Source organism: Emydura macquarii, unplaced genomic scaffold, assembly GCF_026122565.2.
Source record: "Emydura macquarii macquarii isolate MOO-44397 ecotype Brisbane River unplaced genomic scaffold, CSIRO-AGI_Emac_v2 contig_499, whole genome shotgun sequence".
Lineage (NCBI taxonomy): Eukaryota > Metazoa > Chordata > Testudines > Chelidae > Emydura > Emydura macquarii.
In genome coordinates this window covers 14,402,301-14,421,332 of record NW_027130636.1, presented here as the reverse complement: position 1 = coordinate 14,421,332, position 19,032 = coordinate 14,402,301, and the positions used below count along the sequence as shown (strand labels likewise).

At 42.9% G+C, this 19,032-nt stretch overlaps 1 protein-coding gene across 4 annotated transcripts in view; it reads left to right on the top strand.

Annotated features, from left to right (window-relative positions):
• Nucleotides 1-12,461: 12,461 nt before the first annotated feature.
• Nucleotides 12,462-19,032, top strand: part of PAX3 (paired box 3) — a 105,142-nt gene continuing 98,571 nt past the window's right edge. For 3 of the 4 annotated variants that reach the window (XM_067538653.1, XM_067538651.1, XM_067538654.1), the window contains exons 1-4: nucleotides 12,462-12,546; nucleotides 13,960-14,195; nucleotides 15,913-16,042; nucleotides 17,130-17,264. In XM_067538653.1, coding sequence (XP_067394754.1) covers nucleotides 12,462-12,546; nucleotides 13,960-14,195; nucleotides 15,913-16,042; nucleotides 17,130-17,264 — 586 coding nt within the window. The remainder of the gene's footprint in view (nucleotides 12,547-13,959; nucleotides 14,196-15,912; nucleotides 16,043-17,129; nucleotides 17,265-19,032) is intronic. The other variant, XM_067538652.1, reaches the window with a different exon arrangement.

The window sequence follows — 19,032 nt, the reverse complement described above, 5'->3', positions numbered from 1 at the left end:
GATGAGGAGAGTGTTAAAATCTAAATAGAAGTATGCATCTTATAAAACCATTATATAGTTCATCAAAACTGGCATCTTTGGCTCAAGAACTAGCAAATGAGTCAGTCAGGATGGAAGGGCCTTTGCCAAGAGAGCTGTGTTAGGAATCTTGTATTGCATCTGTTCATATTATTCTTGACTCACTCAAGCAATAGTAGGGCACGAGTCATCAAAACACTTAAGCACAAACTGAAATCCATCCCCACTCAACAAAGCACTTAAGCACCTGTTTAAGTACCACTGAAGTTACCTACTTACAGCTTATGCTTAGCATCTTGCAGGATCAAGTCCTTAATTCCATATAAAATTCAGAACTCCCTAGCCACAACCTTGAAAAAGAATAACTGAGGTGTATTATATAAGGAAGAGAAGTCTTGCTGCCTGTATAGTATATGTGGTGTCCAATAGGTTCAAAACAGAGGCCAGTCCACCTCCACACATGACTTCTGAAAGCAAGCACTTTGCATCATTAGTGTCTCTTTTTCAGCCAAGAGGGGAAGGGGAGAGAGAGGTGGTCACGGATTCATCCAAAGTTACTAATGAAGTAAATATGTGGAGTAACTAACAATGAATTCTGAATAGATGCTGCCAGCATGGTCTCTGCTGGCCAATTCATAAATAAAACAATATTCCACAACATTTGGCCCAATCCTCCAGCCTCTGGGATTTTGCCACTTATTTTCGTGGGTTCAGAATCACCCTCCCGTCCCCCCTCCGAAAAAAATTAGGTTATCTTTACTCTTACTTTTAAAAAAACAACCCTACTCTCTGGATAAAACAGCTGAGAAGTGGGGAAAAGTACTATGTTTAAATTTCAAACTTCTTCCACAGGGAAGAAGGTATGTCCTGAAATCTGAAGTGAAAATGAGATCAGAAATACAGCTGTAGCTTCAGGATTGTTTTTAAATTAGCTGAGGGGATTGTCTTCTATGGAAAGCTGAAATCACAAACGTGAGCAAATCTGATCCAATCAGCTCAGGAAGTAGAAAGTCGAGCAACAAAAATCCAGTTGTATGAATTACAGAATTAAGCCTTTAAAACGTGTGCTGCCCACAAAACAGAAGGATACTATAAGTATGCAAGAAAAAAATTCTCCCCATTCTCAAATACCTTGTGTTGAACTTTTACTATGATCAAAACATTATTTGTTTTCTATATTAATATTAAAGCTATAAAAATGGTCTCTTATGCTATTGCAATTAGTTTTGGTGGGGAGTGAGCTCCTCTAATAACTATTACAATCTATGTAGCACATATTAGATATTCTGAAGTGCATTATACATTCTAAAACAACCACAGAAGGTATTACTTTAAGTGACACTTTTTTATGGCTCTGAAAATATTCCTTGGCCATATAAATAGTGTGTATCTGTGATGCCCATGATAAATTAAGTCTCTAAATAACCAAGAGAAGAGGAGAGAACAAAACCTCTGTGTTCATTTATGGGGTTACTACTGTTCCCTACAATTCTGGTTTTAAAGGGCAACATGAAAAACTAAGGTCTCTTTTACAACGAGCAACCAACATTCTTTTCAGATGGACATAGATGTTCCTTCAGCAGAGGAGAAATCGGAGCCCGATGCTGGGCAATTGAAATCAATTGCTCCAGTGCAATCATGATTCAACCGTCTCAGTTCGGTCAGTCCAAACTGGCTCTTCAGAGTAATTTTTGGTAGGAGGGGGTTTCTTCCTCATATCAGGTGGCCTTCTCTTTCCCTTTGTTCCAGCTAAAACGGTCTTAATCTGTTGCGGAGGGAAATAGGTATGATGACAATTAGGACTTGTTAGTGAGTTAGAACAAGAGGAGTGAGTGAGATCTGTTTAGCAGAGAAAGGAGGACTTCTTACTTGATCCTTTCACCGCTATTCATTTGGGAATAGGACCTATAGAAAGAATACAAGTGAGTGGTTTTCTTGTGAGCCAGGCTTTTTCTTTAGCTTTTGGTCTGCCCAAAAAAATCCCTTTCGTGATGACTGTCTGTTACCTCTTCTTTTTTTTTTTTGTGGTCTCCCTTTTAGTTGTACTAAAGTGAACATTTTCAATTATTTCGTGATTTAGGGTCCACGACCCCAATCTAGATTTTTTTTTAAATTTATTTTTAGCTATGTGAATTCCTGCAGAGAGAGACTCAAACAGCAAAGCTAACAGAAATTAATGAGCAGCTTGCTTTCTTTGCTTCAGAGAATATATTCTGCATTTGGATTCTTAAACGCTGTCAATAGTGATCCATGTATGGTCGTACTGAAAGGTTCCCATAAAAAAGGAATCAGACTTCTAGCTGCTAGTCTGCGTAGTCATTTTGCAATATGTAGCTGAAGAAATCCCAGGGCCAGCTGCAGTTAGGGGTGACAGTCTGGGCCCCCCTGAAGTTAATGGCAAAATTCCCATTGACTTCAATAGGCCCAAGAATTCACCCAACAGGCCGAAAGCTCCTTTCAGTTACGCATAAATGCCAGTCCATATAGGGTCAGATTCTGATCTCAGTTACATCGGCGTGAACCCAGCATTTTTCAAGCGGCAGAAATTCGATCAGCTCTGCCCGGTATTCCTCGCCTTTGCCAAACACCTGTGGAACAACTGAACGGGCCAATAGCTTCATCTGGAGTGAATCGTTATGGCTCCATTGACTGACTTAGACCAGACGAGGACTTGGCCCTAAGAATCCCAGCTGCTTTGCTCCCTCGTTTATATTGGTGTCTCCTGCAGCCCCTAAACTCCCCACTCCCAAAGAGCGGCGGTAACACTCAGCTCTGTGTGTGCGGTGTAGAACTGCAGAAAAGCCGTCGTAATCCTTCGTCTCGAAGAGATCTTTTCTTTTTCTGTTCTAAATCGATTTTAATCTAGTTCGTCTTTAAAAAAATACGCGGTGAAATCGTATAGCTGAAGGCGACGTACAGATACATGAATTCAATGACTGTGCTAGAAAAACTGCTTTCCCCTTCAAATTTCTGCCTGCGCCGTGTTGGATCATAGAAAAAGCATTGCTGTATCCGTATAGCATGGCAGCAACTCTTTCAGATTAGGGGTCAGAAACTCTTTTGTTCCTATTACCTGCTGGAAAACCCGGAATGCCTAGGCATGGATTTCAACTAAGTTAGGCATAGGTAAAAAGAGCCAGATGTATGCCTCGTGTTTCTTTCGCTTCTATGAAAATCCCTCGTTCGGAATACAAACGCATTTGATCAATCCGAGCCTCGAGTTAATAAAACCCTAGTGGTTCCTTTGTTTTGTTGCAATAAAACCCTATGGAAGTCTATTGTGATTCCGAAGGAATGAATTGCCATTCCTGGTGTTACAACGAATAGGAAAGGAACTAACGAGAATTAGAAAGATCATTTCAAAATGCCCCTGTTACAATTTCACGTGGAGGTTGATTAACATTTCTCGTCCACGCATTTCTCTTCTGTATCGACGAAATCCTATTTGCCAGCTACAGATATAAGGTTGCTGTGGTAATCTATTCTGGGACATACATGCAGTATGAAATGAAAATGTCTTTGATTTCCTCACGGCTCACTTTTTTCCCTCTGAGTTCAACTTCAACTCCCTTTTTTGTAAAATGCTTATTCCTCCGATTTATTTGCAAAAAATAAGAGAAGTCCTCCTTTTATTTTCCTGGCTGAAACAAAACTGCTGGGTTTACCCTGCAGCTTCACCTCCATGAAGAATGCCATCAGTACCAGTAGATGGTAAGGTTTTGCTATGTTTCTGCTGTTTGTCCAAAGGTTGCCTTTCCTCCCACCAAGTGCGACGCCGGTGCAGTTGAAATAAATAACAAAAGCGCAACAGGTTTTTCTTTCAACATCCTGCCCTTTAATACTGGCTTGGAAGAAATCAGGTTTCGTTGAACGTGTTTTTCTATCTGCAAAAAATACACGCAAACTATAGATCAATTCGATTTCTTCGGAAGGTGCTTTTTGGAGCAAGCCTTTCCTCCAGTCCAGATTGCAGAAGCAATAAAATAAGATCCTTTAAAAGAGAGAGAGTTTGGACAGCAATTTCAGGGTTTCCAGCGCATGGATCCCATTACAGCCTAAGCAGAAACGTGCTCTCTCTTAATAGATTTTAAATGGAGGGCATATTAAGCACATACACTACTTTCTACCCGTACCTATCAGCAATAAGATCATAGATGCACCTCTGTACTCACCCCAGAAGGCATTTATTATTATTATTAAGTGGCAGCTGTAGTATCATTTACTGGAGGATCTGGTAGTAATCAGAAAGGTGAGGAGTTAGTGAAATACATGTTGCATTTATTGCAGTTATTTAAAAAAAAGAGATGCTAGAAAGAGATTGGTCCTGTCATTTGTAGGGTTAAGTGTTTCAGGGCCCTTTCAATAATGGTAATCCCTCTCAGCAACGTGGAATCGGGTTTCACAATGAAGACAGAAATATTGACAAGGAATCGCCTCCCAGAATCGTACAGTTTCAGTCATTGTTCCAGGCAGGCAGCAAGAACGAAAGGGTCCTCAGATAACTTAAAGCTACAATAATTCTTCTCTCTCCTCCGATTAGCTTTTATTTTTTATTATTTTCACTGTTTATTATTAAGCAGTGAAAGTGTGAGCCAGATTCAATGGAGTTACTTCCCAGTGTCCCTGAGAACAGAAAGTTGACCATATCTAGCATAAAGACACAAATGGATATCCTGATGAATCCAACTCCTCTCCACCTAGCAATGATAATAGAATCATATTACTTCAACTGAGAATTTAGACAACTATTCAGTCGGCTTTTATTTTATTTCCTCCTTTTCATGGTAAAAGTGTAAACCCTGGATTTTGTCCAAAATAGCTCACTCCATGTTGCCATATTGTATGGAGCTCTACAGATGGAAAAAATACACTGCCTTCCCCCACCATCACAATAAATAAATAAATAAAACACATCCATCTAGCATTCCCTTCTGGAAACAGCTGCCACTGATTCAGATGGGCTCGATTTTAAATTGAATTAAAGGTGCTCTCGGTATACATTCAGTCCCTACCCCCACCCCACGCGCACACATAGATTCCTCAGCCCAGTATGAAACTATTTCCTTTTTACAAACAGCTGATCATTCCATTTCCAAAACGCACTCTGCCTCACAACTGCAGGGCCGTTCTGAGTGTAGTTTCACCCCACTCCATGTGCCGATCTCTTTGTACACCTACCGCAGCTTCGCCCCCTCCCGTCGCCCACAGGTGAGTGTTTGATAGCTCTTTCTTCACAAACTAACTTGCTATTTTACAAACACTTTTAAAAGTTGTGAAACCAACTAACTGAAAAACTGGAGCAAAGACGGCGCTGAGACGTGTGGATGCGACATAAAAGCGATGGAATAAACTTCAAAGGCTTCAATGGTGACTTTTCAACCTTCATTTATGTGCCTATTAATGCAATATCCATCACGTAGATATACATCTTTATCCTTTAAACTGATATGCTGGGAATCAATTAGATATGCAGATTACATTTCATAAGTTTCCAAATGTTAATCTTCCTGGCCCTTTGCTGTTAATGTTTTTCTCCAAATAGTATTATGTTTCGGGGGGGGAAAAAGCCCTTCAAACAATTAATCTTTAGGCTACTTGTCTCTAAATATTTACTAAGGTTAAATGCAAGAAGGATCTCTGGAGTTTGGGTCCCCCTTTTTGGTCACGTTTCTACCAGACAGGACGAAGCAAAGGGGGGACAGTGTGTCCTCCAGTGGATACCACAGAGGTAATCTTTCTATGCTTGGTATTTTACTAAACTTTAGTGAAGCTGTTAACCCAGCATGGGTTTTTAAACCGGACCAAACCCAACCATTCCAAAGGGAACATGTCACTTGATAATTCTTTCACAGACATGTTGTCTCTTGCAACTTTCTCCCGCTGCTTTGCATTGTCTTGAGCAGATAAGAGCAATACTTTTGAACATACACACACTTCATTCACAACGACGGGCTTTCCAGTTCAGTCCTTCGGACAGTGTAGATTAACGGTGGCGGTGTTGTTGGTGGTTGGAACTGTTGGGTTTTTGTAAGATTTATTTGCTTCTCGAAAACTGGAAAATCGGTCAAGACTTTGGATTCTTTTCAGCCCAATTGTCAATCTAAAAGATGCTTCCTTGTTTAATTTTTCCTGCCCACTGTTATGGATACTCGTTTGATTAGCGTCATGGAGTTATTGCCTGAAGTCTATAAAATACAGATACCCTGATGTGTGTAAATTGGCTATGGAAATTGCCTAATTCTAGAACCAGAGGAAAGTCCTACATTTCCTATTTCATTCTATAGTTCACTAATCATTACCTTCTGCATAGGATAGCATTTATCTTTCCCTGAGGACCTTTTTTTTTTCTCACTAAGGACCAAATTCTGCCACATTTTCTTACCTTGAATAGTACTTTACTCCACAAGTAGCCCCATAGATATCAATGAGACCATTTGCAAAGTAAGCTCTTATTCACATGCGAGGAAGGGCGTCAGAATCTTGCTCCTTTTTTGTCTGTTAATAGCAACATCTGTTGCACACAACTTGCTGCAGTTTAAGGGAAGGGACTGGATTATTAATAGTTTTAGCTGGTGTGTTAGTGAAATTTGCTGGTGGATTGCAGAAATTTCTTAATTTCCACGTCATAAATCATATAATATCTATCTATCTATCTATCTATCTAATCTAATCTAATCTAATCCAAATCTGGCTATTCTACACTTCATTTATATGTGATGGAAATGTATCTAGTTCAAAGTCTAAACCTAGGAAATTGTGAACATTCTTACAATCCCAATCCCAATTTACTGGTCTCTCTTTGAAGTTTATCTTCAGTAACTTTTTATAGCTCGCACTAATATGTCGCTAATTCTATTCCAACAGGGTCGATATTTGTTCAGTGGAGCTTGCTTCTGATTTGTTACAGCACAAAAATACCAGATTTTATCTGGTAAAATATATTCCCTTTACCAAAAGCAAACACTTTAAATCTGGATTTCTAATTCTTAATGTATCAGAATGATGTCCAGGATCAAAGGCATCCTTTTCTCTGTGAACCTTAGCATCTCTTTTGCTAACCACAGACAATCCTCAACGCCTGGTTTGGAACATCCTCAAATCAAGAAGAAGGTGCATCCTTTATCCAAGATTTGTGGTTGAAAACTTCCAAAGCAGAAGTTCCCTAGCTGGAAACAAAGCATCCTCTGTGTCCAGAATTATGTTTTCTTTTATTTTGTCTGTTATTACTAGATATACAAAAAGAACAAAACAACGGGCATATGGGGGGTGGAGGGGAGTGCACAGGACTCTCTTTCTTAGTAAAAATCGAACAACAAAACCATCACCAACAACAAAATCTTCAGGCAACAGGGAAAGGAAAAGCCAGCAAATTCCTTTTTATGAAAAAAGTAGCCAAATTCAAAATCATCCGGACAGAAAGTTGTCTTGATCTTTTATGGGCAATTTAGAACTACAATTCCAAATATGAATTTGTCTCTAGAAATTATTTCCTGCTTTGCAATCGAATATATTGTTAAAAAAATCAACTATGCACAGAGTACAAAATGAAATCTACCAAGGGGACTTCCTTCCTTCCTTCCCAAAACTTGCTTCAAATTTAATTTACACTTAAGATAAATTTTACCGCCCTGGAAGTAGTTGTATGGTGAATTTATGCTAAACAATCTTCCTGAGAAATAAGAATAATAAAAATTCACACTGCATTTGCAGTGCCCCGAAAACATTATAATTGATTTTTTCTAATAGAAGAGAAAACAGTACTGTTATCATTCATAAATAATTGCCTCTGTTCCTAATAGCTCTAATTTTCACTACCCATTTGATGTGCTGCAGGTTTAATATAGAGCAGTTACTAATCCAATTAAAAGTGCACCTGGCCTGGAAGGGCTCTGTAATTAGTCGGAGTATTTTTAGCTATTTCCACTAGAAAACCGTGAAATCCTCTCTGCTGGACTAAAAGACTCTAATATGAGGGCTGCTAGGCATTCATGTCTAATCATTTTGCCTGGAATTTGAACAGTTCATGTGCAGCGGAAGATGAGGGACTATTTCCTCTTTTGTGGCATTAATATCCAGGAGCCGGAGTCTGCACATTCAGGCAAAACTCCCAGGGCAAGTGGTTTTTAAAATAATTTTCACACTCCGTAGATTTGACCCTGCCCCACTCGAGTCAATGGGCATTTGTATATTGTCGTGAGTGGGAAGCAGATAGAACGTGGTGCCTATACAATATGGGGAAGGGCCCGATTCTGTTCCCATTCAACCCATGGAGCACTGCCACGGATTTTAGTGGCCGCAGGATCGGGCCCCAAGTCAATGAAACATATTCATTACCCTCCCACAAAGCAAACGGTTGTTATATGCGGTGTGTGTGGTGGGGGAGGGGAGGGGAGGCTCCACATTTTATTTGGACATTTGGCCATATTATTTCTGAATGAAAAAAAGCCACCAGGGAGGGACTCTAGCAAGTAAAAAGACAGCATGTACCTTACCCTGGAAATGTTTTATTGCCTTTATTTCACATGAATGGTGTGTCTTGTTATTCCTCTTTTCCTTTCTATTTCGTAACTTTCTGGTTTCGGAATCCCCGTGAACCCATTTAATTGTGGTCTATGAAAGGAGCGTCAGACTGAATAAGAAAGACAAGTATATTCAACAATTTTCCATGCCTGATATGGGAGGTTGGGGCTGTTTCGTACCATGGGAAAACACACAGCCATATGACCAGGAGGTGCAAAACGCATTAAGATCTATTTCTTCCCACCTCCTCCCCCCATTTCTAGCAAATCAGTCTGTTCGTTGGAAAACTCTGCTGGGACTTCAGCTGGCAGAGGCTTGAAGCTGCATGCAGGCTTGGGGCAATGTTGCTCACTGGAGATCACTTTTTAAGTCTGTGGGCCCTAATGGGATACTAGTTTTCCAGTTCTAAGCTCCAACTCCAGCCAGCCTCTCTCTGTTTCCTGTAGCTGTTGGGTTCAGACTCACGTAAGCGGAGCCTTGACATTGCGGAGAGAAGGGGACTAACGTTTCTGGTACAGAAGCCCAGAAATTGGCACAACAGCAACACAGCAACTAGTTTCCTTGCTAGAAAAGGCTCCATCCTGTAACTGGCAGATGCGGCCTGCCTGGGCAGGGAAAATGAGAGGAGAGTTTTATCATGTGATACTTGAAGTGGCTGGGTGGGTATACAGCCCAGTTTAGTTTGCCATGAATAGTGACAGTTTTACAAGCCAGGAAAGGCATCTGATGATATAGATGGATAGCGATTATTTAAGTTGTCGGTAGAGAGAACATCGAGCGATTTACTAGCAATGGGTTTGGTCTAATAACCAATTCCTTTTGCACCCGCAACTTGCACACAGAAGGGTAGTGAGATGAGCTAGTTGCTACATTAACACAACATCATGGGCGAGGGTTGTATGCGGTAAATGGAAGTTCACACTTCTGAGGGCTAATCCTACTGGTTTTGAAGTCAATGGTAAAAATCCCGTTGATTTGAAGGGGAGCAAAATCGGCCCCTGGTCATTGTAGATTTTACCGAAGCAATGACTTTCAGCAAATTCATCCCGACCGGCCTAAAATGGCATGAGATTCTGTCTCCTGATAACAGCTGTACAGCTATCACGCCCCACCGGTAAGTCCATATATACACTGTGACAAAAGGAAAAAGATATACTGTGGGGAAAGTGAAAAAAATGTAGTTCATACATTGAACACCTTCCAGTGCAGTGGAGCTAGTTTCATTGAGTTCCCACCGTCTTATTTATAAAACGGAGAGTGGTACCATATTATATAGTGTGTATATCTGCATCCTTATATCATACTGCAAACTTAGGTTCCAGATTCAGGTGTTGTGAAATTATTGTGCTGTACTTCATCAGCAATGTGGAAATAATATCTGTATGCCCTTTCCCATTTCAGTTCTCTGTAATGTACAATTAGTGAGGCCAATATACTGAAATCCTTACTATTATGAAATATTGGAATCTATTTACTATTGACTATCTTAATCCTCATGCACACACTTTTAGCTCTAGATTTTTTGAAAGCATGATTCAGCTTTTAAAACAAAACTTAATGTTTGCCCCATATCCATTCTATGAATCTAAAATTAAATGGCAAATTATGTGGTCTAAATTAAGCTTTTGGAAACTTTCTAGAAAAGCTACACATATCACTTTCAAAAAACATCTTTATATCAGGGTGTGCATTAAAAATATGACCACAAGGAGTACTGCAATGTATGGGGAATATAGATACCTAAGAAAAAACCAGAATAATTTGATAAACAATATTTCTCCGTATTTTTTCAGATACAGCTGCAGTTTTCCTCTCAGTATTTAAGTAGAAATAAATAATACTTAAATAATAATACTTTCACAGTAGAAAAATATATAAAATAGTTTTTATTATGTAAACTTTTATTATTAACCTGTTTTTTTTAAAAAAGAAAAGTTTTTCCTACCGGCTCTGTTCCCAAATGTCGGTGTCCAAAGGGTTTATTAATTTTATATGATGCATTTTAAAAATGATCTAGTTTGTTTTATTTTATTTCTGATATAGGCAGGGTCTGAGAGCGCAGAATCAACAGCCTGGAACTTCGTAAACATCTAGGAGACAGATAACTCATCATTATGTCATTTGCGCGACTCTAGTTTTAAGTTATTGTGCAGGGTTCTTTCTTCAAACCTACCACTCTAAACTATCTTCATTTTGCTGCGCAAAACTCTTTTTTACTGTGCTCTTTATTTTTCACTGGGTAAAGTCTGAGACCTGTAACGGCTTCTTTTTTTGTTTATTTTTATTTTGCAGGCTGATTCATCTGAGTCGTTATACATTTTTTAAACTAACATTAATCCTCAAAGAGAATGGAATGCGCAATAGAAAAATTCCCAAAATCGTAAAGGGAAAGGGGGGACTTTAAGCCTAGAACTCATTGTTTCCTTTATTTCAAAGGGGGAAAAACCTGAACGATTCTCATCCTTTTGATTGATTAAGGTCTTGAATAACTTGAGGCTCGAGAGTGACAGTTACTGAATAGACTATTGCAAATAAAGAGGACTGTGGAAAGCTGGGCTGGCACTTCAGAGTGTAAAGGAGGCGAGTTTGCTGGCACTTACCAAGTTATAAATAAAAGGACATGCACAATAGTACCTTCTTTAAGGACAGACAGTCTTTACAACACTCCTGGCGTCATATCCTGCTGTGGTCACTTCAGCTCCTACTCAGCCTTTACTTCTTTTATTTTTTCCAGCAGTTTAGTTTGAATACTACAATAAATTCCTGGGAACAAATGTGTGTTAGGAAGATTTACTTTGACACACGCACACACACGCACAAATATATTTTGCCACATCTTGCCATCGGTTTTTAAAGCAGAAATTCCCAGTGGGAACAATGGAGATTCTTGCTTATAAATCGGATAGCACCATTTGCTCCATGGATTTTATTCTCGATTGCTACCGATTTCAGTGAAAAGAGTGAGAAGGGGGTGAGGGGAGCGGAGGGGGAGAGAGAGAGAGGATGGTGTCCCCCCCCCCCCTTCACACATTCTCTGTGAAGATGTGCTGGAAACAGGCAGACAAAGAACAGTATCAACAGAAACACAACTTCCCCTTTAATTTCTCGCAGGCTGTTTGACCAGGACAGCATACGTTTATAATCCCCCGGGAAAGAAAAGGTGACCAGAAAGATCGACTCTAGAAATGCAAGTGTCTGGTTGCTTCCTTATTGTAATCTCCTTCAAGTGGCATTGTGCCAAGGCAGTTGGAAAAGAAACGAACAGTTTCCACACTGAAGGCTGCTTTCTCCCCTGCTTCTGCATTTTCTCCTGTCCAGCCAATCTATGAAAGGACACTTTATCAAGGGATGAGGCAATGCCTGGGTCACACTCCTAGATTGAGGCCTCGATTGTAATGATGAGAAGAGAAAGTTGCAGATTTCATCCAATCAGCTCCTGTCTTCTCCAGTCGGGACAGTCTCCCTGCTGGCCAATCGCAGCTCAGAGATCCTGATGAAGCTTTGGGGGAAAGAACTAATAAATACTCCAGAGCAGAGTTCCTTTCACTCCGTATCAACAACAGGAAGAAATCATCCCTGCCACCATCCTCCCCTTTCATATCGAAGTGCACACACAGCGGTCAGCAGCCGCCTGCGCTCTCTCCAGCGACTTGTATGCAAGTTTCCCCTCCTCGCTCCAAACTTTGTTTCCCTTTCTTTCTCCTTCTTTCTCCCTCTCTCTCTCTCTCTCTCCTCCCTTTGCTTTGGGATACCACGTCTTACTGACACAAGGAGAGCAAGTCCCCCCTCCCCACCCGGTCCCCACCTTCCCCCCTCCCTTTTTTCAGGACTTTTCCTTTTGTCAGTGGGATCTATTGCCAGAGCTGATCTCTGGTATATCAGCATTCACCTGGATATAATATTAAAGTCAGATTGCAGACAAAATGACAACTCTAGCTGGAGCTGTTCCAAGAATGATGCGACCAGCTCCCGGGCAGAACTACCCTCGCAGCGGATTTCCATTAGAAGGTAGGAATGCTCTCTAGTTGTATGATGCATTTTCAAACCTGAGTGTGTGTGTGCGTATGTGTGTTGCCGAGAAACTTTTGGTGGGGTTTTTTTTTCAGTCCGGTGCTGTGCAGTAGTAACTTAGATTAAAAACAAATTCGAACTGCCCAAGGTTAGGGCACGAAAAAATTCTCTGCAACATGGAAAAATCAGCGCACAGAAGAGACGCAATTTCTGCGCGCACATATAACATGCATTGTTTGTGTTAGCGGGCTGCACATAGCAAAACAAGGATTCTGCTTTGAAGAAGGTAGCAAATTAAAGGTCTGAAACAAATTTGTGGGAGAGCCTGTTGATTTTCAGAGGTTCTGTCTAATTAGTCTTGGGACCCGATCCTGCACTCCTTACTCAGATAAAACGCGATACATTGCTACCAGGAGGAAGTTAGCCTGAGTAGGGACTGCAATACCGACCCTAAATCGCTTCAAATTCTCAGCAAGTTTAGTGAGGGATATAATTTAAAAAAATGAAATGGACTTTTAGACATCAGTTAACGTCCCCTAGCCTCATGGGTCAGACTGAATCTCTAGAATCAAACTTCTGTTTCTTCCTTTCAGGAAGCTAAAGTCCAAGACTTCTTATTAACGTTTCTGTAAAAACGGTAAAAGTAGCGATGAAGGATGAAACGGAAAGAGACACGAACATGGTTTTACAGTCGTGGAAATTTGCAAAACCATTAAGCATATCACACCGGGGAAAAATAATAACCAGGCGCCGATTACAATTGTAGAATACAAAAAACATTTAAAAGATTCTCCGGGAAGTTTTATGATTTTCGCCTCCTTTTCACTTCTACTAGGAACCCATTAGTAGCGGCTAATTAAAGTAGGCAATAAAAGTCTTTCCAATAGTAAAGGATGGAGAGTGTAACAGGTGAACATTTTACGCTAGTTTTCTCCTGCGGTCGGGGTTACAGATAGATAGGCTGAAGGATGGATGGATGGACTCACAAAATCCAGAAATTGTAAGTTTCCCCTCTAACTGGAAGGCCAGAATGGTAACCATGTAACTAAAATGGGAACAAGATGTGTCATCTGGCTCATGAAGTTGCGTTTAGAAATGATGGTCAGGTATCCACTAGCACTTCATATTTTCCTTCTCTGAAGGCGCTCTGTTGATGCCTCTGAAATATTATTTAACCTGTTGTAGGGAAATGACACTCAGCTGTCAGACGCTGCTTTTAGTTTGCACCCCAAATGTTTCTAACCATCGCAGATCTGTCCAGCCCGGCCACCTAGCACTAAACTGCTACAAGGGTGGGCGCCGATGAACTTTTGTATATGTGTGTGTGCATGTGGACATGTGTGTCTGTACAGAGAAAGTTGAGTTGACGTTAAAACACACACGAGTAACTCCATTTCCCCTCCTTTCCAGTGTCTACTCCTCTAGGCCAGGGCCGAGTCAATCAGCTCGGTGGAGTTTTTATCAATGGCAGGCCTTTACCCAACCACATCCGACACAAGATAGTGGAGATGGCCCATCATGGGATAAGGCCCTGTGTCATCTCTCGCCAGTTGCGTGTGTCCCACGGCTGCGTCTCCAAAATCCTCTGCAGGTACCAAGAGACAGGCTCCATCCGGCCGGGGGCCATCGGGGGCAGCAAACCCAAGGTGAGGAGATCAGCAGCACAGTAATTACTGTGTTTAGGGCCCAGCCTTGCCTCTTCGACTCGCATTGAGTTCAGTGAGAGCCGAGGGCATTCAGCCCCATTGCAGGACAGGTCCGGGGGAGGCAGGAGGACGCGCTGCGCTGCGCTTTTGCTGTGATTTGGGGAAGGATGCAAATTTGGAGTCGAATCCTGCAAAGCCTTATTGGGGCTAGTAACTTCACACGAGCCTGGTGGTCCTAGCTCAGGATTTGCGGGCTGCAGCATCTGGGGAAAAAGAGTCCATTGGATTTAATACAAGCAATAAACGGCTCCGTGTAATCGAAAGCTGTGTAATTAGCTGCCTGTGCGCATGTAAACACCTTAGAAATCAACACGCGCCTCCACACGGGGTGTGCAGGGACACACACACACACACACTTATGTGCAAAGTGCTGTGTGTAACACCAGCCTCTCGACCTCATTTCTATAACTTTTCTGTCTCAGAAAATCCTTAAGGCTTTATTTTAAAAACTTCAGAAACGAATCAAAGAAATAAAGCCCGATGCTGCAAACTCTTATGCACCTGAATCGCCCCTAAATACCCAAGACCAAAACCGGTGGCAGCCGTTTAGGAGCTGAGTACTTTCCGGGACGGAGCCTGTAAACTGTCCAGTTGAAGTCAATTGGCCTAGCCACTGAGCCAGGATTACTAGCCGGGGCCTGAGAGGTTACAGGATCGGTTCTTATATTCTGGAGTGTTTTTTAGCATGTTGCAGTACACAGCTATCAGCGTCTCTAGCTAGCATAGCTGTCTGCCCAAACGCCACTTATACATACACAAACCCAAAGAGCGGGTAAATATAGATCCTTGGACAATTGTTAACTTGTTTGTATAGGATATCCCCCAAAATACTAACTTTCTTTCTTTCTTTCTTTCTTTTTTTCTTTCTTTCTTCTGCTGCTCCTTTAAAGCATGAATTATTAAATTTTTAGTCCACAATGTTAGAATAAATTACTCTATGTATTTTTACAGGCATATCTGGAAATGTATTTCTAGTTATGATTTTCCAGGGTTTTTAATTCAACTTTATTTTCAGGTTCTGGGCCACCTGAGCAAAATTTCAGAGCAGTGCCTTTGGCAGTATCTGTTTATGATATTTAGAAAAATCGACATTGTTATATGAATTGTTTTCCGTTGTTGCTAAATTTCCGAGTTTGGGTCTGTACTTAAAAGTTCGTGATACTTTAGCACAATTTCATTGCTTTTCCCGATCCTTACACTGACAGTCCTCTTCCTGCGATTTTCTTCTTTTCTGTGGGCGTTTCTCTTTGCTCGCCTATCTCTAGACAGACACACAAACATGTTATCACTTTAGGTTTGGATGACTATTGGCCCGATCCTTCAATCCTCATGCGAGTGCAACCTCAATGGACTTCCTAGGGAGTTTTGCCTTTGCCAGGAGCCTAGGCTCGGGCTCGTATGTATCTGCCATTTTAGTTTGGCAGTTCTGATGTCAGTTTTAAAAAGCAGAGAAGGCAGTTAATTATGAGAGACTTCCCCAAGGGGCCGGATGGTGCCCGCAATTATAACGGTGTAAATCCGGAGCGACTCCAGTCAGATTGAATGAGTTATTCCGGACTGACGCAGCAGAATTGAACCTTCGCGTCTGGCTGTGCTGTTTCCGAATGTAAATGCAAGCTGTACAAACTTTGTGTCCGTCTGGTTTGTTTTATTAAAGCAGGTGACAACGCCGGATGTTGAGAAGAAAATCGAGGAATACAAGCGGGAGAATGCCGGCATGTTTAGTTGGGAGATCCGAGACAAACTGCTGAAAGACAGGGTCTGCGATCGAAACACGGTTCCCTCAGGTACGGGGGCGGGGGAACCCAGGAATATTTCCGTTCATCAGCATCTGCATCAGCACCGCCACGCACACGCGACCGATGGATGCCATTTGGAGAGGCCACCTGCATCCACGGTTGCCTTGTAGAGCCAGACACAGCGTATTTCATGAGCACCGGGTCCCTCGGTGGACCAGCTCTGGGCTCTTATTAAAAGTGTGCGTTTGGGGGGTGAGGGGCAGGCTGGCGGCTGTGCCAGCATCATATCATGTGGGGGGCTGTTGCGGGCGGAGGATGAAGAGGAATGGGAAAGGAAAGCGTTCAAGTGATGAAGGGGAATCTAAAGCTAGAATGTAATCGCCACTGGGCTAGTTGTAAAAGGGCCACAAGCAGCCCGGGCCCGGGCGAGTCACTTTCCTAAACTCCTAAAACGATCGCTATTAACCAGCCACTGATGCAAGTTAAACACATGGATCCCGTGGAGGATTTCTGCACCGGGGTGGGGCAGTTTGTTTTTAATTAAAAAGCAACTGCATCCCCCCCTTCCACCTCCCCTTGCGCGGAGGAGACCGTGCAGAGAGCATGGGTTTGTTTTGCAGATTGGAATCTGGAAAAAAAATAAATGAACCAAGGCTGTTTTTCTTTCCTCCCCTGGCTTGTTTTTAGCTTGGTTTTGTTACAATAGGCAAGTATTCTGGCGTTGACATCGAAACCCTGCAGTTTTTGAGGACTCCTAAATAGTTTGCGCCCTGTGTCGTTTTGCTGTAATTTCCCTTGTAATGCTTTCTCATCGGCAGACATTACTGGCTTGGAGAAAAAAAAACTATCTTGCAGGATATGTTCAGGCCCTTTAAAAACCCCACAGGGAATATAAAGATTTATAGACACTATTCTCACCAGCGGTGAAGCCCCTGAAATTAAGCCGGGGAATGTGAAAAACCAATGCACTCTGAACTGACAAGGATCAAGCCAGCTGGTGTTTGGGGCAGCGGTTCCGTAGGGATGCGGGCGCAGCAGAGGTGGGCAGTCACTGTGGAGATCCCGAGAGAGGTGGTTGTAAATGTAAAGCAAACGCAGCACAGCTGACTTTACAGCTCTTCGTTTTCCCTTGAAGTGAGCTCCATCAGCCGCATTTTGAGAAGTAAATTTGGGAAAGGAGAAGAAGAGGAAGCAGAGCTGGAAAGGAAGGAAGTGGAGGAGAGCGAAAAGAAGACCAAGCATAGCATTGATGGGATCCTCAGCGAACGAGGTAAAAGCCAATCCCCCTCTAGAGACCGTGGTTGAAGTGGGGATCTTCTTTGCAGCTTCTGCATCTTGCGTTGCTCCTTGGCAGTAATGGAAGGACGTGGGGCTCGGTGCACGTATTTTAGGGAGTCAGGGGGGGTGGGGGGGGGTCTATCCTGTAGCGCTGATTTCAAGTGCTTGAGAACGGCAGGACTGGCCTGCCCCAGGCGTTATTAAATCAAGCCCAGTGGAGCGGGATTCATGCGCGATCTTTGTTTCCCTCTGTTGACCCTAGGAATCTTGTTTGCCTGGAGGTCAGAGCAGCAGTTTATCTCTGCCGCGTGTGTTGTCCCGGCCGGGTGGGTCTCTCGCTCTCATTACAGGCCGATGGAGGCTTGGGAGAAAGTGGATCCGCGGGGCCCTTCTAGGTGTTTTATGAGGCCTGCTTGTGGGGAGCGGGGCGTAAAACCTGGCGGTAGGTGTGAGAGCTGTTGGCACCTTCCTGCAGATGGCGGGCAGATCAAAGCGGGCCGCTTCTCTCCAGGAGGCCTTTGCTCCTGGCGAGCTTGCTGAGGGTCCCGAGGAAGGCAGACAACGGACTTGAGGAGGGGAAGCTCCGAGCCCACTAGAGTTGCTTTTTCTTTCATTTTTCTTTGCCCCCCACCTGCGGCCCCTAGGAGAGAAGATCCGGGCAACCGCTGCTCTGTCTGCGCATCACCCCGGCCGTAGTGCGTGTCCCTGAGCCGAGCGCACGGCTCACCTCTGTCCCTTCCCTCTGCACGTGTCTGTCCGTGCATATGGAGGGGGCAAAAGAGACACACACCAGCAAATCCCCGATTAGCTCAGTTTCTCGAAGGGCCAAAGGGAAGATTCCCCCGTGCATCTAAATCCGACACCACTTGAAATCTAACCTGCCGGGCCCCTTCGAAAATAACGGATGTATGGATTTAATGGGCAAGATGGAGTCAGGGTTAGGGAGAAGGAGTTGGCTGCTTGGTTTGGATTTTCAACAGCAAGGGACACTTTAACCAATGCACGGAGGGAGATCGCAGAGAGACCGTCTGCTGGATCTCGACCCGCCTCCAGACGACCCTTGGTCTCGTTGATCGCGCTGTGTGCAGTTCAGCGTGCAGGGGACCCCGGGAAGCCCGTGAGCGCCGGCTGCCAGCATTCCCCCGCTTTGCCGGGGACTCCGGTTGGGAGCTGGACGTGGATCTTTTCCCTTCTCCAAGTGGCTCGTTTTGGTGGGTTGGTGTTACAGAAAATGGGAAGGGAAAGTATATTCTGGTTGTGCAATCATGTGGCCAGTACGTCAAACCCACCCCCTCCGTGTCCTTCGACCGAACAGCTATGACTTTCAGCACTTAAACTGAAACCACTTCTCGAAGGGGAAGGAGTCGCGTGATTTTGGGGCCCGATCCTGCCACCCAAACACAGGCTTATTATTGGCTTCAGGTGAGACTTTTTGCCTGAATAAACATTGCAGGATCGGACCCTGCGACAGTAAAATCGACAGCGCCTTGTAATTTCCAAGTCAATCTCAGGCAGAGAATTTTCTGCTAGGGCAGTTTTACCATAGACTGAAAATTTGCACAATTCGAGCAATCTATTGTGGTTAATGATTTGAAATAGTTTAGATTCCTGGGAGTTGGATGTTAGGGGCTAGGAGAACATACAGGGGAAAAATAAAACCCAACCAAACAAGAAGTCTAAAAATAACTAGCAATTTTAGCTGGAGAAAACTAGAAACACAGTTCAGGGACCTGAGGTTTGCATTTATTTCAAGCATTTGC